The 23,410-nt window shown below is 49.4% G+C and overlaps 2 protein-coding genes and 1 long non-coding RNA gene across 3 annotated transcripts; all 3 read left to right on the top strand.

The window, feature by feature from the left end:
• The first annotated feature begins 7,420 nt into the window (after positions 1-7,420).
• LOC135373042 (uncharacterized) lies at positions 7,421-9,040 on the top strand. Its single transcript, XM_064606352.1, has one exon. It carries the CDS (start codon positions 7,421-7,423, stop codon positions 9,038-9,040), a length of 1,620 nt encoding a protein of 539 aa, XP_064462422.1.
• A 1,287-nt stretch (positions 9,041-10,327) lies between these two features.
• On the top strand, positions 10,328-12,298 carry LOC135373043 (uncharacterized). Its single transcript, XM_064606353.1, has one exon. It carries the CDS (start codon positions 10,328-10,330, stop codon positions 12,296-12,298), a length of 1,971 nt encoding a protein of 656 aa, XP_064462423.1.
• A 3,142-nt stretch (positions 12,299-15,440) lies between these two features.
• On the top strand, positions 15,441-16,275 carry LOC135373077 (uncharacterized). Its single transcript, XR_010416264.1, has 4 exons — positions 15,441-15,945; positions 16,030-16,054; positions 16,120-16,162; positions 16,231-16,275. It is a non-coding gene; the product is annotated as an uncharacterized LOC135373077 (long non-coding RNA).
• Positions 16,276-23,410: the final 7,135 nt, after the last annotated feature.

Here is a 23,410-nt window from a genome sequence, read left to right on the forward strand (position 1 = left end):
CAGTCCCCGAGCGCCTGGATGTTTTCCGTAACCCACTGAGAGCTATATCCCAGCCCAAAACTTGTCGTCTTATACCCTTTGTAGACAACAAACGTAGGTCTGCCGAGCGGCCAGCCGTAGCAAGGGCTAGGAGCATGGTCAGTTTGTAAGTTAAAAGGCGTAAGGGGAGGTAGCTGTTTGAGCCGAAGGAAGAGATGTAAGAGGTGACCACTTCCACAGGCCAAGTAGTGGTATATTTTGGGAGAGGGGGATTAAGATTAAAGACTCCCCTAAGCAGACGAGACACAGAAGGGTGCTCGCCTAAAGGATACCCTTCGCACCTACCGATAATCTGGGACAGGGCGGACCGATAGCAGTTTATCGTTCTATAAGCTAGACGTTCGTTGAAGTGGAGATGGGCCAAAAAATTCAGGACTGCTGTTATAGGGGGAGAAAGGGAATCCATCGACCTTGTACTGCACCAGCTGTCCCACTTTCGTCAGCAAGCGCTGTAAACAAGCTTTGTGCCCCTACGCCATGATGCTGAGGTAAGCTCGGCAGCTTCTCCCGAAAGGCCTGGGTCTGTGAATGGTCGCTGGTCACTTTCCATACCGCCAGGCGAAGGCCCTGTTCCAACAGTGGATGAGCTACACCCTGGGAGTTTTGTAGAAGGTCTGGAAGTGGAGGAATTAGACGAGGCTCCTGGCATGAAAGACGCAGGAGGGAAGGATACCACGGCTGAGAGGGCCAGATCGGGGTTACTAGGACGAGACTGGATTGTGACTCACACATTTTCTGAAGGCAACGGCTTATTAGGCTGAAGGGGGGGAAGCATAGAGACCTGTTCCTGACCAGGGCTGGCTGAAGGCCTCCACACCTGCTGACCCTGGATTCGGTTTCCAACTCCAGTAGTGTGGCACCTGGAAGTTCGACAGGTCTGCAAACAGGTCTACCAGAATTGGTCCTCACGGCTTCACGACTTTGCGGAATATTAAGGGATGCAGTCTCCAGCTGCTGCTGTCGAACCTGAAACGTGAGGCTCGGTCCGCCACCACATTCAGACTCCCTGGGATGTATTGCGCCTGCACTGTCAGGCCACGATTGAGACACCAAGACCCCTCAAGGGCTCAGGGCTCGAGTGCTACCTGATTGAGGCGTGAGGAATGGGTGCTCCCCATCCGATTGATGGCTGCCACTGCTGCCCTGTTGTCTAGCTGGAGAAGGATCCGCCCTTGAGGTGGCGCTTTCACTAGAGCTGTGAGCCCCAAGAGGGCACCTACCAGTTCTAACTCGTTTATGTGGAGGCGAGCCTGGTCGCTGGTCCATTGTTGGCCCACTACAGAACCCTCGGAGCTCGCCCCCCAGCCCCTCAGGGAGCTGTCTGACTGAATAATTTGTACTACAGATTTCTCGCGCAATGGTCGAGTGGGGCACGACAAGAGTTTCTTGCTCCACCACTGCAGGTCTTTGGTGTAGGAACTGTTGTGAAGGAAGACGACGAGGAGAGACGATGAGAGGAGAACTAACATTGCTTCTTGCGCTAAGAAGAAGCAGCATCAACCGTTCGTCTCCTTGTAGGGCGAACTTCTCCTGTGAAGCAACCTCCGGTCGACGAGTCTTCGACTTCGCCTTAGAGACACCGGCTTTCCCGGTGCCTTTCCTCTTGGCACCCCCAGTCATCGACCTCACCCCCTGTGCTCGGTAAGGGCGATTGGCCCGGGTGGGCGCGGTTAGAGGAGATGCCGTCCACTAGTAGTGGACCCGACCCGTACAGGTCGGCGTCTGTGGACATCCATTCGACTTCTCTTGAAGCTTTTGCGGCTAACGGGCTCCGCTCGGTCCCGGTTGTCATCAAGCCAACCAATGGTTCTGCTATCCGATCCCGGAACCCTAAAGCTCTGATACAATGCCTGGAGGCGATTACTCTCGACTTTCGAGAGATTAGCGAAGTTCGCCAATATGGCAAGGACGGTGTCATCTGCAAATCTGACAATGTAAGAGTCGTCAGGTCACTTTTGTCGACGTCCTCCTTTGGTGGTGTACCTGTCGAGGCCTTCGTTCCGCACCACCTTGCTTGTATTAAGGGCGTCGTGAAGGGAGTGGACACCTCCCTGCACGCGACCGAACTCTTAGATCTATTCGCCGACGTCGGAGCTCTCGACGTCTACCGCTGTAGCAGGCCAGAGAATGATCGCCGCATTCCTACCGAATCTGTCATTGTTACGTTCGCCGGCCACTCCTGCCCTGAGGAGATTAAGTCCTGGCCTCTCATCTTTCGTGTTGACCCATTCAGGAGGAGACCCTTGCAGTGCAGGCGCTGCTTCCGGTTCGGTCACTCAACCAAGAACTGCAAGTCCGATGTCCGCTGCCGCCGGTGCGGAGAAGCTCATGAAGAATCTGCGTGCTCTGACGGCACCCCCCTCAGATGCTGCCTTTGTGGTGATGCGCACTCTGCCGATTGCCAGTCCTGCTCTTACCGAGACCAAGAGGCTGCTCTGCTGGAGATTATGGACTCCCGCCATTGTTCGCGTGCTGTTGCTATCGCTTCGCTGAAAGGTCGCAGATCCGGCTTCGCAGGGAAAGCCCAGGTGAATGCGTGCTCTGACGACAAGCTCCAAAGAATGATCAACTCCGCAGTTGAGGCCGCTATGGCCACGCTTAAAGACGAGCTCAGCTCGTTATGCTCCATGTTCGCAACCCTCTCCTCCGTGATCTCTGGCGCTGTTCCAGCCATCTCTTGCAACGGCTCAGCCTCCCTGGTGCAGGAGCCAAAGGCCCAACCTCCAGCTGTATCTCCTGACCCTCGACCCCCCACGCGCTGCGAACCAGCGTCAAGCCAGGCCGACCCCCAGTGCATGGCTCCCTCTTCAGATTCCATGGACGCAACATCATTCAACCCTAAGCGCGGCGCTTCTCCGCCCGCGTTGAGGTGGTGCAGCCCCTATGACAACCCCCATGGCAAACGCTCCAAGAAGGTGGGCCCAAATAAGGGATGCAGTGATGTTCTCGCTGCTGCAGTGGCGGAATCTCTCCTTGGTGATGGATAGCCTTCGGGTCCTCCAATGGAATTGCCTTTCGATCTCATCTGCTTTACCGGACCTTTACTCACTCGTCTCTCATTGCTCTCCTGACATTATAGTTCTTCAAGAAACGTGGTTGGCTTCGCATCGGCCATTTTCCTTCCCCGGCTTCCATGTGTATCGCTTGGACAGGCCTGTGGGTAGGGGAGGTGGGCTTTTAACTCTCATCTCTTTAAAATTGGTGCATACTTCTTCCGTCGTTTCACAGGTCACATCTCCCTCACTTGAGTGCCTTGCAGTTCAGCTTACGCTCCGAGATAACAGATCCGTGGCTGTTGTTAACGTGTACTGCCCGGCGGGCTTCCAGTCCCCCTCTGCCATCAATGGCGTTCTGACTGGTGTTCCTCGTGAACACCTTGTTCTCGGCGACTTCAACTCCCATCATGTCACATGGGGTCTGAGAACTGACTCTAGCGGTCGGGAACTGTGGAATTGGATCTGTCAACATAACCTCTCAGTTGCGAATGATGGGTCCCCCACGTTCCTTCGTGGTACTTCCCGCTCTGTCCTGGACCTTACCCTGTGCTCCACATCGATTCGCCTTGCAGCTTGGAAAACTCTTGACTTGGGCACTAATAGTGATCACCTTCCCATCTACTTCGAAATTCTCACTCCTAGTAAGCTGACTGTGTCCGTGCGCCCCCTCTGTAACTACTCCCTGCAGGCAGGAAGCCTGGCCGGTCTCTTGAAGGAATGCGCAGGCCTCCCTGCCATCGATCGCGCCGCCAAGGCAGCGGCCTCTTTGTCTCGCTCTCTCGTGAAGTCCACGTTCCATATCCAGAAGCACTCGTCGTCGGACTGCGCGCCATGGTGGAACGAGGAATGTACAAGAGCGTTTCGTCGGCGGCCGCCTGGAAGCAGCTGCTATCGAATTCATGCCATGTAAACTGGAAGAACTTCCAGTTTCTTAAAGCTGTGTTCAAGCGCACCGTCTCGGCGGCGAAACATTCCTTCTATAATGGGCCAACTCATTCCTCTCTCACCCGAAGCGCAGGAGGGACCTGCACAGGCACGTCTCCTACATCCGCAGATCGTTCTCGGGTGCCGCCTCCCCAGAGTTTTCCGTCGCTGCCGCCGATGTCGCCAAAGCCAAGCTCGAAGACATTGCCAGGGGTCTTTCGCTCCGCTTCAGGAATACTGTTCCCCACTCCTACGCAGTTCCCCACGTATCGCCCTCAGGCTTCTTCAAAGTTACTGAGGAGGAACTGGATTCTGTCGTGCACGCCCTCCCAAAATCAGCTCCTGGCCCGGACGGTATCACTGGCAAGATAGTAAAGTCCCTTTGGTCCTCCCACCCCCAAGAACTTCTTAACATCGTGAACATGTCTCTAGAGCACTCATGGGTTCCCGACGAATGGAAGGTGGCAAAAGTGGTGGTCATCAAAAAATCCGTCGCCAGGGGTCTTGACCTGGATAACATCCGCCCAATTGCCCTGACCTCAGTCCTCTGCAAGACGGTCGAGCGCATCTTGCATCGCCGCCTCTCTTCTCACATGGAAGCCGCATTCACTCTAAATGATAGCCAGATTGGGTTTCGTCCTCGCTGCTCCATCTGGATGGCTCATGTCAATCTCGAAAGCCAGATCCGTCTTGCCCGTGAAAATGGGAAGCTCTCCGCTCTCGTTACGTTGGACGTCGCCAAGGCCTACGATAGCGTGGAGCACAGTGTCCTCCTGCAAAGAATGGCTTCCTTAAATATCCCACCGTACATCCTCTTGTGGGTCGCGAATTTCCTCACCGGTAGATCGTTTTACTGCTCTGATGGCCGCTTCACTTCATCGCCGCATGTACAGCTTCGGGGAGTGCCCCAAGGATCTGTCTTGTCACCCCTGCTCTTCAACATCCTTATGAGCTCTCTGCCCCTGGACCAGGACATTCTTACAATCACCTATGCCGACGACATAGCATTCTTCGCCTCATCGCCCTCATTGCACTCGTTGTACGAGAAGTTGCAAGCGTATCTTGTCACCCTGTCTGCCTGGATGCGATCCGTTCATCTCTCGCTGAACGTACAGAAGTCTGCCGTGCTCCTCTTTCCCCATTCCGGACGCTCAACGGGCGTCATGACTCTCGATCTGAAGGTCTCGTCGGAGTCCATCCGCCAGGCAAACACACTCAAGTACCTCGGTGTGTGGTACGACAGCGAGCTTGATTGGTCCCTCCACCTTGAAGCCCTGAGCCAAAAAGCTGCGAAGGCCGGCAGCATCATTAATCGTTGCTCCGGCGCCTGCATCGGGATGCGTAGGAAAGCTTTACTGTTCCTGTATCAGAGTTACGTACGCCCGATACTGGAGTTTGGCTGCGTCCTCTTTTCTCATCTCCCAGACTACCGCTTGGCTAGACTCTTCACCATCGAGAAGCGGATGCTACGCCTTTGCCTGGGTCTCCCTAAGTATGCCTCGAACCTGGCGCTGTACTCAGAAGCCCAAGTTCCTCCTCCAAGTCGCGCTTTCGCCTGCTCACAGTCAATACCTACCTTTCTCTATGCCAAAGCCCTCTCTCTCTCAGACACACGGCTGCCCTCAGGGACATGCCTCAGTGGCTGTCTAGGCGGTGGCGCAAGGCAAACACCCCGCAGCTAGTGTTCACTCAGCGCTTACTGGCGCCGTTAGGGGTATCGCTGACTGATCTCTTCTCACATGGATCTCCCCGGCCGAGCCCTTTGGTGCTGTCCGCTGACGCCTTCCAACCTGGCATCACCTCCGCCAATCCGGACAGGTTGGAAGCCACCCTCTCCGGCCATATCAACCGTTTCCCTCACCACCTAGCGGTTGCAACCGGTGCGTCCGTTTCGGAGGAGCGGGCTTGGCAGGCATAGTCTGCCCTCGTTTTGACGCGCATTTCCCTGTCCGCCTGCCTGACTACACTCCAGCCTTCGAAAGTGAGTTTCTCGCCATTACCCTCGCGGTTAGGATGGTCCCAGGGCCCTTCTGCAAAGTCCTAGTCCTGTCGGACTGTCTGTCCGTCATCTCTTCTCTCTCTAACCCGTCAAGCCCGCTACAGCAGCTCTTGGCCTCCCTTGCTCCGCCTCACGTCTCAGAGATTGTGCTTACCTGGATACCGGGGCACCGTGGTCTCTCGCTCAACGAGGCGGCAGACAGCCTAGCCAAGGCAGCACTCTCTGGTCCGATCATCAATGTTCTCCCCCCTCTGGCTGACGTTACTTAAGCCAGGTATCGGAGGTTCCTGCAGCTCACTGGGTCCCGCCTTGCTCCCCTCAGATACGCCCACCTCTCCTACTCATGGCAGCCTCACTGCTGCGCTTCTCGCCACGTCGAGGTGCTCCTTACACGTCTCCGGTGCCTCGCCCTCCCTCTTGACTTTTATCTACACCGAGCTGGAGTCTCCAATTCTCCCGCGTGCTTGCACTGTGGTCAGGACGAGACTGTGGAGCACTTCCTTCTCCACTGCCACCGCTTTGAGCGCCTGCGTCAAGAATACCTGGCTCGCCCTCTGGCCAGAGCCGGCGCCCCCCTCTGCCTGCAGTCCATCCTATCATTTGGGGCTTCTCACTTGGGGAGGTGGAGCTGGGCCGTAGCGTCCAATGTGGCTGCTTTTGTCATCCTATCTGATCGTACCTGATATCTAAGGTCGCTTCACGCGTTACATCATGACTAGCCCTGGCCAATCGCCCTCAGTGGCTAACGGCCATTGCCCTGAGGTAGAAGAAGAAGAAGAAGAAGTTGGAGTTTATGTTTTTTGTCTGTTTTTTTGGGCTTTGGAGTTCGTGGAGGTCGGTCCCGCGGTGGATCCGTTCCGAAATAAATAGGTGTTACTTTGGCCAGAAGTCTCTCTATTAAGGTCCGGGGCAAGAATTTTCTACAGATAAAGGTGGTGCCGAAACCCGGGAAGCGGACCTGCGAGAGAAGAGCCGAAAGACTTCGTGTGGTATCACAAGAAGCGCCGTGGAACGTTAGGCCTACCACCAGAACGAACAACCAGAGGATGGAAGAACTGAAGCGGCGTCGAGGAGGATTGAGGAGTGCTCTTTCTCGCTCAATCAATGGAGCATTGCAGAAGCTCACCGAAGCAGATCTTCACGTGGAAGAAATCAAGGTCCTGACTGCCACAGCTAAAGAAGAAACTGGAGATGTTGGAGGCAGTGGACGCAGAACTGGAGGTCCTCTGGACAGAACAAGAACTAGAGGCCGAACAACAAGAAAGCTTTTAATATAGTGACCGAGCGACAGCGCTATTGGCGAGGCTGCAGTTTCGTGTGGAAAGACTGAATTCAGCAGCCAGTTTGCGTGGGAGTCATCGTTCCGAAGAAAGGCCTGTTGGCGACTCAACCTCATCCGGCCTGCACATTCAGGTTGCCGAAGTTGAACCTAGTCCAATTCAACGAGCAACGAAAGGACTGGATGGCATTTTGGGAACAGTTTCGGCAGGTCATTCATGACAATGGGAGGCTTTCCGTTTGCGAGAAGTTCAGCTACTTGAGGTCAGCTCTCACTGGGAAAGCTGCAGCAGCAATATCTGGACTGCCACCTACAGAAAGGTGCTACAATGACGCACTTTTTGAAATTCTGAAAGGTCGTTACGGGAATGAAGCCCTGCAAACAGAGGACCACATGACGAGGCTCATGGGATTACAACCAGTCAGGTCCTACCAGGATGCAAAGGGTCTCAGGAAGCTCTATGATGAGCTGTCACCGCATATAAGAGCTCTGAAGGCATTAGGAGTCTCGGAGGAGTCGTTTTCGTCAATGTTGTACTCTCTAATGCTTCGCCTGATACCGCAAGGCATCGTTGTGGAATTCAACAGAAGGGTGCTGGAGGCAGAAAATGGATCTCCAGAGGAAGAGGGATCTCCAGAGGAGACGCCCAACGGACAAGGTGACAGAGAAAATCCAACGCCTTCCAGCGGGGAGCACGTCGCTAAGCTACGTAAATTCATCAAGTTCCTACGAGTGGAGGTAGAATGCTTGGAAAGAACGCTTACTGCTCAAGGAACAAGAAAAGATACAGGAGATGGATTTCCAAAAATGAAAGGCGCTCGAAAGCAGCGTACAAAGGGATCAGCGAGACTTTCGTCAGCAGCAGCACTGGTCAACACTACAGATCAGCTGTCGGATTGTTTCTTTTGCAAGTCACGGGATCACCGGACCACGGAGTACGACGCACAGATGTCACAGGATGACAAGCTTCGAAGGCTGCAGGAGACAGGGCGATGTTTCCGATGCACCTGGCCAAACCACGTATCGAGGAAATGTTGGAGGAAGGTGAAATGCGGTAAGTGGCAAGGAAGGCAAGCGGCTTCGGTGTGCAATCATCGTAGAGGAGATGAAGAGGTGATTCAAGACCGCGCAGCGAATGGAACAACTCAACTGAGTTTAGAGCTGTTGAACGAAGATTATGCTCCTACGACTGTTTTGCAGACCACAGTTGCTTGGTGCAAAGGGGAAAAGGAGCAACTGAAATGTAAGGTGATGTTCGACACCGGCAGTCAACGACCGTTCGTGACCAAGCAGATCGCCCAGACGCTCCACTGCAGGACGGTGGGAGAAGAGACTCTAAAAGTAGGAGTGTTTGGAGGGCAAGAGGAAGAGCGGCTATATAGACAGGTTCGACTGAAACTGCAAAGTCTGTACGACGAGAACGAGTACGACCTGGAAGTCCTGGTAATGGATACCATATGTACACAGCGGACACGAAGGCCGGGATCCGGAATCCTGGACCAGATGAAAGAGAGACAGCTAGCAGTTCAACATTTGACGTGCGCAGAAAGCCAAGGACAAGTGCAAGTTCTCATCGGCACAGACGTGTACTGGGATCTGGTGACAGGAAAAGTGATCAGGTTAGGACGAGCACTGAGAGCAGTAGAGACGCGGCTGGGATGGACAGTGCACGGGGCTACTTCAGAAGCGGAAGGAGTCACGAGTCCAATCAAGCACTGGTTCTATGAGTTTCTGCTAATCAGGACCAGCAGGATAACTACGTGCAGAAGTTTTGGCAACTGGAAGCAATTGGAGTCGGACTAGAAACCGAAAACAGTGAAAGCGATAGAGTACTGCGGCGGTTCGGCGAAACGGTGACTTTGCACGAGGGACGCTATGAGGTATGGCTTTCATACAAAGCCGTAGGGAACTTGGACAGCAACGAAGAGATTAATTGCGCTGAAGAGGCTGGGCCAACTAACCAGAAAAGTCTCAAAAACGAAGAACTCATGAACTGATATGACGAAACCATGCGCATGTAAGTCAAAATAACATGGCTGAGAGAGTACCGGCGAAGAGTGAGGAGGTCGTCTACTATATGCCTCACCAGGCGGTACTGAGAGAGACGAGTAGCACTACCAAATTGAGAGTGGTGTTCGACTGCTCGTCAAGTAATGGAAACACGAAGTCCCTCAACGACTGTTTGGAAGTCAGGCCTAATTTAAACCCGGATGTAGTGGAGCTAATGATCAACTTCCGAATCAATAAGGTGGCTTTAGTAGCGGATGTGGAGAAAGCCTTTCTACAAACACAAGTGAAAGAGGACGATAGGGATGCTCTTCGCTATCTCTGGTATGAAGGAAAGCCACAAAAAGGAAGCCCGCTACCGAAAATAGAACATTGGAGAATGACAAGGGTACCCTTCGGCACAACGGCGAGTCCCTTCCTGCTGGCGGCGACGTTACGACATCATTCTAAGGTCATAGAACAATAATACCCTGATACCGCAAAAATGCTGGGAAAGCACATGTACGTGGATGATCTGGGGCGAATGATGCAAAAGAAGCAATCAAGATCGCGAAAGACTCAACAGAGATCCTACAACGTGCGAACATGAAGTTGCACAAGTGGGCATCAAATGATAAAAGCGTGCTGGAGTTCCTGAGAGGTGAGACTGAGGAAAGGAAAATAGGCGACAGCGACGAGAACCAGAAACTGTTGGGGTTCTCGTGGGTGCCAGAAACAGACATGTTGATGTTTTCTGTGGATGGAGTTTGGAACATGTACCAGGCGACTGGGGCCACCAAACGACTTGTGCTACGAATTACAGCACGGATATTTGATCCACTGGGGAAGTTGGCACCGTTTACTATCCGTTGAAAGGCAATATTTCAAGAACTGTAGAAGCTAAAGGTCGGATGGGACGACGCTTTGCCTGCGCAGTCGCAAGTATCCCTGAGCCAGTGGGGTTCTGAACTGTTTCATCTTCAAGAGGTTCAATTATTACCAAGGCATTATGGAGTGAATGGGGTCGCCGGCGTCAGACTCATCGAAATACACATCTTTTGCGACGCCAGCCCGACCGCATATGGGGCAGTAGCATACACAGTCATGGAAGACAAGTCTGGGACGCGAAGCACTGCGTTTCTCATCGCAAAGACAACACTCGTTCCTCTAAAGGCGCAGACGATACCTCGACTTGAGCTGATAGCTTGTCTCGTCGGAGGAAGGTTGTCCGCGTACCTGAAAGCAACGTTTGAAGCATGTCCCACGCAAATTCATTTCTGGACGGACTCAAAGATTGCGCTCTGTTGGATACAAGGGGACGCCAACCGCTGGAAGCAGTTCGTTCAAAACAGAGTGAGGGAAATTCGAGAAATCACAAACTCCGCGGAATGGAGATACTGCAACACAAAGGATAACCCGGCGGATATGCTGACCAGAGGCATCACTGCAGACAAATTGATTGATAGCCAGCGGTGGTGGACGGGACCAAACTGGATTTCGTGCGACCAACGCCAATGGCCTACGTCGTGCATGGACAGTGAAAATTTCGGGAAGGTAGAGCTGAAAGAAAAGGTCTCACGAGACGTGATTCAGATGCTAACCGCAACAGTTGGGAAAATCGTCGACATGAAGAGGTACAGCCCAGCAAAGAAGCTACATCATGTGATAGCCTGGGTCTTGCGATTCGTAGCCAAGCTGAAAAACGGAGTGAGGAAGGTGAACCTGTTAGCTCACAAGAGGTACGAGAAGCCGAAAATTATTGTCCTGAAGATCGTGCAGCAGAACGCGTTTCATGCAGAAATACCAGTGGTTCAGAGTCAAAGACCGTCGCCTGCGAAATCGCCCCTACAAGGGTACAGTCTGTTTTTGGACGGCGAAGGGATCCTCAGGATGACTGGCAGACTACAAGAAAGCGACCTACCCTTCGCTCAAAAGCGTCCTATTGTGCTACCAAAGCAGGACCCCTACTCTGAATCTATCATCAGAAACTGCCATTTGGATGTGTTACACGGCGGTATGCGAGATACCCTAGTACAAGTGCGAGAGAAGTACTGGATAGTACGTGCTAGGCAAGCTGTCAAGAAGATTAGTTGCGTCGTATGTCAACGCTACAATGCGCAGGCTTCAAGACAAACCCCAGCGCCGCTGCCAGCGTCAAGGGTATCGCAGTCAGAGCCGTTTACACTTACTGGACTTGACTTCGCAGGACCACTGATTGTGAGGACGAGCCTATCAACGAGGCAGATGTACTTCGTGATATTCGTATGCGCAACAATGAGGCCGGTACACCTGGAAGTAGTGCAGGATATGGCCACGCCAACATTTTTGCTGGCTTTCCGAAGATTTGTTGCACGACGTGGAATACCGAGCAAGGTGTACAGCGACAATGCGTATACTTTCCCAAAGAGCAACAAAGAGTTGAAGAAATTGTGGAAAACTATAACTGCAGATGGTGTCGAGGAGAAGATCACTGACTGGGCAATTGATTGGCGATACAATGTTCCGTACGCTCCCTGGTGGGGCGGATTTTATGAGCGACTCATCAGATCCGTCAAGGTGGCATTGAAAAAGACCATCGGCGCAAGGTGCCTGAACGAGACAGAGCTCACCACTATCGTTACCGAGATAGAAGCTGTCATAAACTCGCGGCCCCTCACTTTTGTTTATGACGATCAAGAGATCCGCCCACTGTTTCCTGCAGCGTTCCTTACGGGAAAGAGACTAACGATACTACCAGCTTCTAACACAGGCGACATGCCGGAAAGCTCAGCCGACACCATACAACGTTGCTGGAGGCAACGAGCGGAAAGCTTACGTACTGTCTGGGGGAAATGGTCACGGGAGTACCTTACAGAACTGAGGAATCTTTGGAGCAAACGTCGTGGTAGAGCATTACAAGAGGGCGACTTGGTCATCGTACGCGAAGACTGCAGGCCGAGGCAAAGGTGGACAACAGGAAGGATTTCGCGATGCCTGCCAGGAAGGGACCAGAAATCACGGGCATTCGAAGTTAAGCTGCCCAACGGGTCAACTATCGTCCGATGTGACGAACTTTTGTATAAACTTGAAGTGTGAAGAAATTACATTTCTTCTGGGGGCAGTGTGTAGGAACTGTGCGAAGGAAGACGACGAGGAGAGACAACGAGAGGAGAACGAAGTTTGGGTTTGCGGTTTTTTGGGGGCTTTGGAGTTCGTGGAGGTCGGTCACGCGGTGGATCCGTTCCGAAATAAATAGGTGTTACTTTGGCCAGAAGTCTCTCTATTAAGGTCCGGAGCAAGAATTTTCTACATCTAGCATGTCCATACACTTAATTGACGGAACACCTCTTTGCTTTCATGTTAGCATCGACGGCGAGTCACACTGTACCTAATCTTCCCCATGATTTTCCCCTAGAGGAGATGCTGGAGTCTCGTAGTGGGGGGAGGGGGTGTAACGCCCATATCCGCCGCTTTGCTGGCTTTTTCCACCTTCAAGGGGAACGGGCCTTGTGCCAACATTCCTCTGGACAGTCTGACGCAAAACTCAAGGTAAGCATTGAACTACACAGCCGCTAGTAAGATTCGAACCCACCACCTCCTAATCTTCCTCACAAAGTTGGGTACCAACGATCGAACGCATTTACCCACTCAGCCATTTACCTTTTACCCCTTTTTACGCTTTTACCCCTACATCACCCCCCCCCCCCACCCCCCCCACCCATGCCGCTGGTCGCTCAGTGCGTGCACAGCGGGTCTCATGTGATGTCATCCACGTCGTCTGGCAACACGAACGCCGCGGAGTTCCAACAGTACAAATCACTGGTTAATAAAAAATGTACGAAGCTCCTTTTTACCGTATCCGATTACAATGTTTCCACATTTGGAATACCTATTTAGGAGCTCCGGGAGAGTAAAAGAAAGGGCGTGTTTGCCGTAATTTATGCGGCAAAATTGAATATTCCATTCATCGGTTCCACGGAGGCAAATGGAAGAATTGAGCAATTCTAGCACTGACGTTGTCTGTAGAAATTCCATATAAGTTACATATCCAAACCTGTACGCAGACAGTAGTCTGCAAGTGTACATATTGTGTATCTTAATTATACCCAGAGCTTCAAACAGGCCATGGGTTGTCTGTAAGTACGGCGTATTAGTTACGTGACGGACGACTTTTTTTTGTAACAGTAAAAGTTTTTCGAAATTACATTGAGTTGTTGTTCCCCAAACCAAAAGGCAATAATTAAGCTGAGAATGGAATAGACCGAAGTAAGTTTGTTTATTTAACTTTGTTAGGAAGAAAAGCGCGACACCGTACCATTACAGCAACGACCTTTGATAACTGTGATGCAAGATGGTTATTGTGGGCATCCCATGTCATGTTCTCGGTAAAATAAACACCTAGAACCTTAAATGAGTGAACAATCTCAATGGGGGTACCATTTAGTGTAAGGCATGAGTTTGTATGAATATTTTTATGTCTGCTACGAAATATAATTGCCTTAGTTTTGCTACAACTGATTTTTAGTTTATTCGCATGGCTCCAAATGGCTAGCTCTCTGAGCACAGTGTTTGCCTCGGGGACTACCTCATCCGCGTCCGTGGAACCAAATAGTAGGGTCGTGTCGTCGGCATAAATGACATATGATGGATTTTGACTAATCTTTGTTACATCATTTATAAAACTACTGAACAATAAAGGGCCCAATATACTACGTTGTGATACACCAAAGCAAACTTTCATGGGACTCGATAAGTTGCCATCAATTTGTACAACCTGATACCTGGTTACCAGATATGATGCGAGGAAGGAAAGACAAACACCTCGAAACCCATAATATTCAAGCTTATATAATAAAATACTGGGGCATAAGGACTCGAAAGCCTTTGGAAGGTCTATATATACGGCAAGTGTAAACAGCTTATTTTCCAAATTACGAATTATAGCTTCTTTCATCACAAGTAGTCATGATGGATCATACTATTCTACTTCGCAAACTTCATATGACTGGTCTCGGAAACGCCCTCATGTCTTTCTTCCTTTCGTTTCTGAGTAACAGATGCTGTCTCGAAAAGGTGCACGGTGCCTTTTCTTCTCCTTACTTTCCCCCTTCAGTTCCTCGGCGTTCCCCTTATGAAAATGCATTTTGTCTTTCTGCAGACTTCTTGTGGACTTCTTGTTTCCTGTCTTGACAGTGTGTTGACTTCGACTTCTTGTTGATCAAGTCAACAGGAATTGCTGTTGACATCATGTTGACAGTCTTTTGAAATACCTAGTCAACTTCTTCCTCGGGTCCCGGGGAAGAGAGTTGTCGTGAAGGGTGGTGGTGGGACGACGCGAGTCCGGTCCGCGGAGAGAGCCAAGGCCAGTCCAGGTCGCAGCGGAAGAAGTTTATTTACATCTATATACAGCAAGACGACTTCCGAAGAGAAAGTCCGAAAAAGATCAGATCAAAGCCTCCTACACATGGGCGACGGGCCTTTTTGTTCAAAATCAGGGTGCCGCCCACAAAATGCACAAACAAAATCAAAGATGCAAATTTCACATTTCTCAGCCCCAGAATTGGTCCGTTACCGAAGGTCTCCAAAATGCTCCAATCCTGAAGCGAGCAAATTACAAAGGATAGTTCCCAGAATTCGATATTGTCACAAATAAACAATGTTACAAATCCAAAACCCATTAGTGGCTCAAACGCAATGTATACAAAAACATAAAAGGGCTCGCAGGAAACGAGTTCCCTACATATGGCAAGTTTGGCCTCAATTCATGTTTCTCGAGTCCCCGAGGGAAGACAGACGACAGTGTTCCGCATGTCACAATGCCCATTCATACACGGACGTCTGGAGATAATCCGCATCTATTCACGGGGCAGTGCGTCAATGAAAGTCACTTTAGACAAAACCCTCTGGAAGGAAATAGGCGACCGAGTAAACCGGGTTCTGGAAAACAAAAAATAAAAAATACAAACAGCAGAGGGGTGTTCTCGACGATCATAGAAACTTAACATACCTTATGTGTACCTTGTGTGGACAATGTATATAGGTGTCGTTGTTGACGCTTTGTGGACTTTCTGTGCACCTGTGTAATGAGTATTTATTTCGACCGTTTTATTTTATAGATGTATTTTGTATTATTAATTACTGCATTGTCGGCCAGTAATGTGCCAGAGGTCGATCTCTGGGGCTACCGAGCATTTCCTAACGGGGTGGGGGGTGGCGGTATGTATGTATAGAGGCATATTTGTGAATCTATTCATTGGGAGACAGGCTGTATGGGTAATATTAGCAATTTCAGGGTGAGTTCAAAAAAAAAAAAAAAAACTCCCGGGAGGTAGACAGATCAGTGTTACCGTCTTTCCACTAAACAAAGCGGTATTTGAATCTGAACTTATGATCAAATGTAGCTTAAATGACACTTTGCCACATTTTAGCTGCACACTAAAGCTCTAAATACATTTTCGTTGGCTTTGGGAAGGCGCTTCCTCGTATTATTTATATTTCAGTTTATTATGCAATATATTTCCAACTTATACGACCACATGAGGATCATGCGCATGCGACAAGTTTGCTCCACATTTTGACTCTGCGCCGCCGTGCTTCACCCTCGCCCCTCGCCTCGTCACGAAGGAGTCATCGCCATTAGCATCATCGGAATGTCGTTGGAACCGTTGCAAGACGTTTGAACGGTCTCCGCGCTCGCTCGTCCATTTGTGAACAAAGGAGGCCGTGATTTTGCGTCGTATGGGGTAAGCTGTGTGATCGAAGTGTTTGATTAAGCTTCACTTGTATTCACACCATGACTGTTGGCTTTTGTTGTTTGTTTGGAGCAGCGGCTGCAGTGTTGCGTCCCGTCAGGTAAGTGTACAAGTATCAGTTCGTGGCCGGTGTTGCTTCTGCTAATTTCATTCTCGTTGTTGCAGGCCATGAAAGAAGGAAGGAGGATATGATTTTGCGTCGTAATGGGTAAGCTGTGTGATCGGAGTGTGTGATTAAGCTTCGCATGTATTCACACCATGACTGTTGTGCTGTAGGTTTTTGTTGTTTGTTCGGAGCAGCGGCTGCAGTGTTGCGTCCCGTCAGCTATGACCGTATTACTCAGTTTTACTCACTTGTGTTTGAACGTTACTAATTTGCGATTGCACGCCCTATTTCAGACACATATCTCTCCAGCGCTTCAGAGACGTCGCTGGCGCCGAAATTCTAGCTGTTTCACCGTGGGTCGCCAGAAGAACAGCAGATCATTGACTGTCAATTGTGCGACGCGACATATGTGGCACGAAGGATGTGTACGTGTGAAATACGTAACTACTGTGTGCGCGGGATGTTTTGTATGATTGTGTCGACACTGGATACCACTTTCAAGGTATGCATTTTCGGAATAAAGTAGATACATATATAATTTTGCAGTACTTCATTTCGTGTATTTTATGCGTGTTGCGAGTAAGTGAACATATGCACTCTTAAAATTGAACTTCACCGCATAGCATGCTCCTAGCCGACCATCGACTCGAATGATATCGCTATGTGACCTGATTTGTTCCAAACGGTAGGCGCACAGCTTTTTTGTGATACTTACGCTGTTCATAATTGTCACAAAAATGGCGTACACCTCCCGTTTTCAGGCAGATAACGATATTCGAGATGATGATTGGCCAGGAGTGTGCTATGCGGTGAAGTTCATTTCTAAGAGAGTGGAGTCACAGGAAGTCTACAAAAAGTCTTCACATCATACGCGGGATGGTGTTACCGGAATTATGTTGACAGTACACAGAAAGAGAACAAAAAATTCCACAGCTATTCTGTAGCCAAATGTCTACAGAAAGTTGAGGGCCATAAGTCAACAAGAAGTAAACATATGATGTAAACATGAAAGCAACACAAACTCTGAAGAATGTTTGTTTTCCATGTTGAACTTGGTCTGTAGAAAGTAAACAGAAACTAAACACCCATTTTCATAAGGGTCGCGGTTTCTTTGCACTGCGCTCGATTTGGAAACTGCTATTCGCGTTTTGCATGACCTGTAGGTGGTGCATCTAAACTCAATCTAAAACGATTTGGCGAAAAACGCGAATACACCAAACAACGTCAACTATACTACACAGTTGGATGCAATGTGATTGATAGAAACTCGTATTGGGCAAAATTTTACCGTGTTCGGTGGAAAAGAAGCGAGCCGCTACGCGGGTCCAACTCCTTCGCTACGTGGCATTGTTACATTGTATTTCTTCACGTCATTTATCTGTGATTAGCCAGCCATGCTGTTCCATAGCTTTGGAAAACTAACAATCATTTCGTTTGTAATGCGAGGTGTGACGAGCAGAGGCATCCTGCCTAAATCCCTTGCTCTTCCTCAATAATCTCTCATTCGTCTCAGTATAAGCAACAGTTTCGAGACAACTCTCACGCATATTCTTGGCATACCCCTTTTCATTCGTTTTCCCCTCTTTTTTTCTTTTTCCATAGAATATCAAGTTCACATTTCTTCTGACTGACTTATGCTCTGTTTCTTGGACTAAGCACATATTCCCCCTCCCTAATGTCTGTTGCGGATGCATGGTAGTACATAACATAAAACAACAAACATAACCTAACAAACATAAAACAAGAAGTTAGGGTCGATTCACACGATGCAAGTGTTTGCTGAAACTCGGTTCCCGCAACAGATGCGTGCAACCCAAGTTGCACAACATAGGTCCCTTTCACAGATTTCAGGGAAAAAGATCCAAAGGGAAAGAAGATCCACTAATGGATCTTCTTTCCCTATGGATCTTTTTTGCCGCATAGATCTTCTTTCTCGTTTGGATCTTCTTTCCCTATGGATGTTTCTTCCGTATGGATCTTCTTTGTGTTGTACAGTTGCAGTTCGTATTGCGACATGGCTCCTTGCGTAAATTTTTTCCTTCTAAAAAGCAATGTGGTATCTATCCACGGCATGGTTTACATTCGCCCCTGCAGCGCGTCAGCTATGAGCTCTTCAAGCCGTCATCACATTTTGAGCAGCAACAGGGCTCCTGCGTGAGCTCGGAACATCCATCATCATTCACAATCTTCTCCCCCTCAAGCAATCGGATAGAGTGCCGCTTGAGCACGAAGCATCCCACTACATCATCATCACTTAAGCATTCGTTGTTTTTGTTGTTGCTTACTGTATTTCATGAATTCTTCACAATCAATAATTTTAGAATAAGCAAATAATAATAAGTAATAATCTCCTTAACATGTAAACTGCAAGGAAGATTTTATTAAAAAATCTGTCGCTAATGCCGCCAACAAGCCATCTGCTAGTTCCCTGTCCTAATGACAATCCGTCAGGTCAGTCGGAGCGATTCCGATCACGCGGTACTCCTCCTGGTACTTCGAGAGCTTCTGGATCGAAAATGCTATCATTAAAGACATATGGGGTCAATTCAAGAATACGGGGCGTCGAACCCCGAACATGGTAGAAGGCTGACACAATGCCCTACTGAGTCGAATCGACAGGCGGCACCCCAGTTTGGCAGAGCTGTTGCAGTGGCTTCGAACCTCACCGCATGCCACTCAGAATCGAATGCAGGCTCTGAGGCTTGATCCCCTCGTCATAGGAAGACCACAATGTCCAAGCGTGCTTCGGAAGAACAGACTGTTGCTTTCCGAGATGGACAGATTAGCAACGTATGTAGCGGAGCACGTCCCCACGTTTCCTGATGTTGTGAACCACTTGAACTCAATTATTGATATCGGCGTGCTCCCTGCAAGTTAGGGATATTTGAAATAACTTTGTGACTGTCGGAATTCAATGACACATTCCTGCAAATAAAAACGAGAGACTGCTCAATTCGTGTCCGAATAGTGGTGATTCACATCGGAGCATTTTCTTCTGTTAGGATGAGGAAGTTGCACTACTATTGCAAGTACTATTCAAAACTCTTATGTGCGTGGCTCTACATTTTTGCGAATCTGACCAGAGGTGGGCACCCTCGCGAGGGCTTGTGAGGGTGAGGGCTCCCTCACCCTCACCTCACGGAATTTGAGGTGAGATGAGGTGAGGAGCATCTTTTGGAGCAATGGTTGAGGTGAGGTGAGGAAAATTTTCTGAAATAATTTTGAGGTGAGGTGAGGAAAATTTTCTGAAAAACTTTTTGAGGTGAGGAAATTTTTTCTCCAGAAAGGCTGAGGTGTGGGGGGGGATGAGATACATTTTCTGAAAAATTTTTGAGGTGAGGTGAGGTGAGGTGAGGGAAATTTTGTTAAAATTTTCTGAGGTGAGGATTCCATTTTCATGTGAGGTGAGGACTTTTTTTCGTGTGTCGAGAGAAGAAAAGGGAAAATTTGTCCGAAAATTTTTAGGTGATATGAGGCAAGTTGGCAAAAGGTAGTTGTTAGGGCTGTCTTCTTTACTTTATTTGTTTTTTTCAGTGACTGTTATAAACCGAACGACGCGAGTCGTTGCACTTCACTATCAATAATCGCTGCTTATTGGCTGGTCCTGAGTCCTGACGATGGGTCTAGACTCTGGCTGCACATCCCACAAAAAGCAGTGGGCAATATGGGCACGACATTAGGTGCACTGATGACGTGACACTCATACGATTATGATTCACAAAGCTGCGCTTCGATTAGACCACCACTGTAGCGCTCAACCTATCGGATGCCATGCGAAGGCGGTGAACGAGACAATTAGCAATGCACCTGCCATCCCACTAGCTGATGGCGAGCGGCCGTGATATAATGCGTGGGACATGACCCGTAAATAATTTTAGCTATCATTGTCATTCATCAGGTACTCACCGCAGTCGTGGCGCTTTCTGGCCTCTGTTGCGCTTGCGCCACAAACACCTACAGTCGCAATCTACCGCTGAAGCAGTCAGTCGGGACCTGATGCTTTAGTCTCGATACTTGCTTTACGCTGCGTGCTTTCGTCATTTAAAAAAGTGAGAAGCGTCGACCTTGAGCAGGGAGGGGCACCCTCCTATCTGCAAGTGAGGTGAGGGCGCCTTGAACCCCCTCACCTCACGGAATTTGAGGTGAGGTGAGGTGAGGGAAAATTTTTTTATGCAAGGCCGAGGTGAGGTGAGGTGAGGGAAATTTTCTGATAATGTTTTGAGGTAAGGTGAGGCGAGGAAAATTTTCTGAAAAATTATTTGAGGTGAGGGCAGGCGAGGACAATTCTCTGATTTTTTTTAAGGTGAGGTGAGGGAACTTCTCCGAAAAGTAGTTGAGGTGAGGTGAGGACAAAGCTCCGTCCAGGAAAATTGAGGTGAGGGCAAAGACCGTGAGGAGTTTTGCCCACCTCTGAATCTGACACAAGGAATATATGCCATACGGCCTGACATTTTTGGTTATAGTTTTCAGCAGCATCGGGGGAGGGGAATAGGGTTATATATTTCCTCAATAACTCGGGTGCAATCGGGATGAGCTGAATCTGATTCAACCCAGTTCTGGTGGAATAGACTCAGACAAAGAACATTCCGCAGTGTCTTTGTTTGGCGTGGCGGTTTGGTGTGTTGGACAGGTCGAGCCGTGATAGTTGTGACTAATTCCGATCGCCCTGGTCGAACAGTCTTTGTCGAAACATCAGGTTAAACCTCATATAAACTGACAGTATGATACGATGGCCCGCTTATTAGCATTCTTTTCGATCAGATATACACGCTCACGCGCTTCCTCGCTTGGATTCCCTATCCCTATTGACCTTTTTGCCGCGTGTGGATATTCTTTCCCTATGGATGTTTCTTTCGCATGGACCTTCTTTCTGGTTTGGATCTTTTTTTCCTTTGGATCTTTTTTCCATCTGTCACGTGACCCCGTTGGGTGTTCTTTCCCGATGGATCTTTTTTCCCGTTGGATCTTTCTTCCACAAGCGCCTTTCACACGGCGAGCAATCGGAATGTCGTAGTGAATCACCGAGCTCGCCAGAGGGCGCGAAAAAAAAAGTCATTGTCATGATTTTCGTCCAATCGCACTGCGACTTCCACCCGTTGCGACTTCACTCCGCTGCGAATTTCATAATTTCCAGTTATCAATGATAGTTTCATCGTCCCGCGTACTGCCCCTGTAACAGCTCACACAGGGAAGTTTCGGCACGGACTCTGTGCATGGCAGACAGTCGTTCTGATTGGACGCGCTTGGAAGGAGGAGTCGTAGTGATTGACAGATTGCACCTAGAGTTATTGGGGAACTTGCTCGTGGAGCGATCGGCTGTGCAACACCTGCAACTCGGGTTGCGCAACCAGAGCTCCGCCGTTCACATTGTGCAACCTGTTGTCGCGACTCGGTTGCGCGCAACTAAATTTGCTTCGTGTGAATTCACCTTTACTGTTGGACGCTCATTTGCGGCTTCTCAACTGCGTCACTCCTCACACAGCCAGTCGTGGCAACAGTATTTCTAATAATCTAAAATAAATTTCTAGTAGGTTCATATCACAAGATAACATCACGGCTTTAAACTAGATATTGTCAAAAGAAAATTTATTAACACCACCAATTGGCTGGCTGTGCTGCTGGGACTGTTTCTAGTCCAGCGTTGTACATAGCGGCGCTAGTAGTAGCGCCGCTTCCGTATTCGCTACTTTTAACCAGTAGCCGAGTAGCGGCATCGCTACATGTTAAATTAGTAACGGGAAAAGTATTTCCGCTGCAAATGTGGGTGGCGGCAGACCCTTTCTCCGCTACCGTTACCGCTACTTTTCATAATGTAGAAGACGTGGAACACAGAGCAAAAAAGCGAGAACGGCGAAAGAAAATGCGTTCCTCGTTATTCCTTATAGTGACTCGTTAATTCGGCAGACTGGTGTGGCGATCTTCCGCAATTTCACTAACTTTCATAACCGAAGCGCAGTCTAATATAACGTGCTAATATTTATGAATATAATTTGTGTTGTCCTGCGCATTTTCAAACTTTTTTGGCTCACATTTGCGAAAAACGAACAGGTGTGTATAACACACCACATAATGTGGAATACGATGCTAGTTTCTGTCATATAATCAGTTGCAATTCTAGCGCAATCTGTGAGCGTGTTGATAGCACATTCCAAATCGTATTTTGCAACTTTATTGTTTGCCGTGTCATCTGGCACAGGAATACGAATATATATCGGAGACGCAAGGAGATATCGCGATAGTCATCGCATTCCAAACGTACCGCCGACTTTGCTTTAAGATATTTGTGCAACAGGTGAGTCAGTTCTTGCAAGATAGAACTACCGTAGCTTACACATGTTGTCGAACGCGATCTAGTTAATTTGGCACATTAAATACGTTACACTGCCCGAGCCCGGCCCGCGGGCCGGGCCGGGCTCGGGCAGTTGCGTTTTTTATGCGGGTCTGGGCCAGGCTCGGGTTTCCGCCCCCGGGCCCCTGCCAGGTACGGGCTTGACAACGCCGGCCATGGTCGGGCATGTACGCGAACATATTCCAGTAGACTGGACAGCTGCCATTATTCATGGCACTTTTTGTTTCATTGGGTTTGGAAATATCATGGCATTCTCATCTGAGAACTACCAGTTTTTTTTATACGAGGGGTGTTCAAGTCAAACCGGGACTTTTCATTTTTCGCAACAGTAAAATGAACTTACAGGCGATAAATTAGTTTTATTTTTCAACGTAATCTCCAGGTGCACTAATGCACTTGTCCCAGCGTTTCACGAGGGTTTGGATGCCAGCAGCCTAGAAATCCTTACCGACGCGTAGCAGCCATGATCGGACCGCATTCTTGACCTCGTCGCCGCAGCTGAACTGGCGGCCCCCAAGGAACGCCTTCAGTGGCCCGAAGAGATGGAAATCGCTGGGGGCAAGGTCTGAACTCCAAGGGGGATGTGGCAGCAACTCCCAGCAAGTTCCTGTAAGGTGCCTGTCGTGAGATGCGCGGTATGTGGGCGTGCATTGTCCTGTTGGAGGATGGCTCCTTTGGTGATGAGGCCCGGCTTTCCGAAACTGGATGTGTTCATGAATGATAGTGTTCAACGTTCCCACAGAAAGGTCCGTCTTTCGAGCCAGTTCGAGACATGTTATCCGTCGGTCCTTGAGGATCAGGCGCTCCACAAGTTGGATGTTCTCAGGAACTCTGACACTGGGCTCTGCGCCGCCCCGGACGGGATCATCCTGCACTGATGTACGGCCGTCTCGGAACCGTTTGCACCACTCAAACGCTTTGCTACGGCTAAGTGTATCGTGGCCATACTGAGCCTGAAGTCTTCTGTGAATTTCAGATGACTTTACGCCTTCATTCATGAG

The sequence above is a fragment of the Ornithodoros turicata genome, unplaced genomic scaffold (genome assembly GCF_037126465.1).
Source record: "Ornithodoros turicata isolate Travis unplaced genomic scaffold, ASM3712646v1 Chromosome20, whole genome shotgun sequence".
In the NCBI taxonomy this organism is placed as follows: domain Eukaryota; kingdom Metazoa; phylum Arthropoda; class Arachnida; order Ixodida; family Argasidae; genus Ornithodoros; species Ornithodoros turicata.

Bases quoted from the DNA above. Each gene is read 5' to 3' on its own strand.
- LOC135373042 (XM_064606352.1), top strand. From the start codon at position 7,421: ATGGCATTTTGGGAACAGTTTCGGCAGGTCATTCATGACAATGGGAGG.
- LOC135373043 (XM_064606353.1), top strand. From the start codon at position 10,328: ATGGAAGACAAGTCTGGGACGCGAAGCACTGCGTTTCTCATCGCAAAG.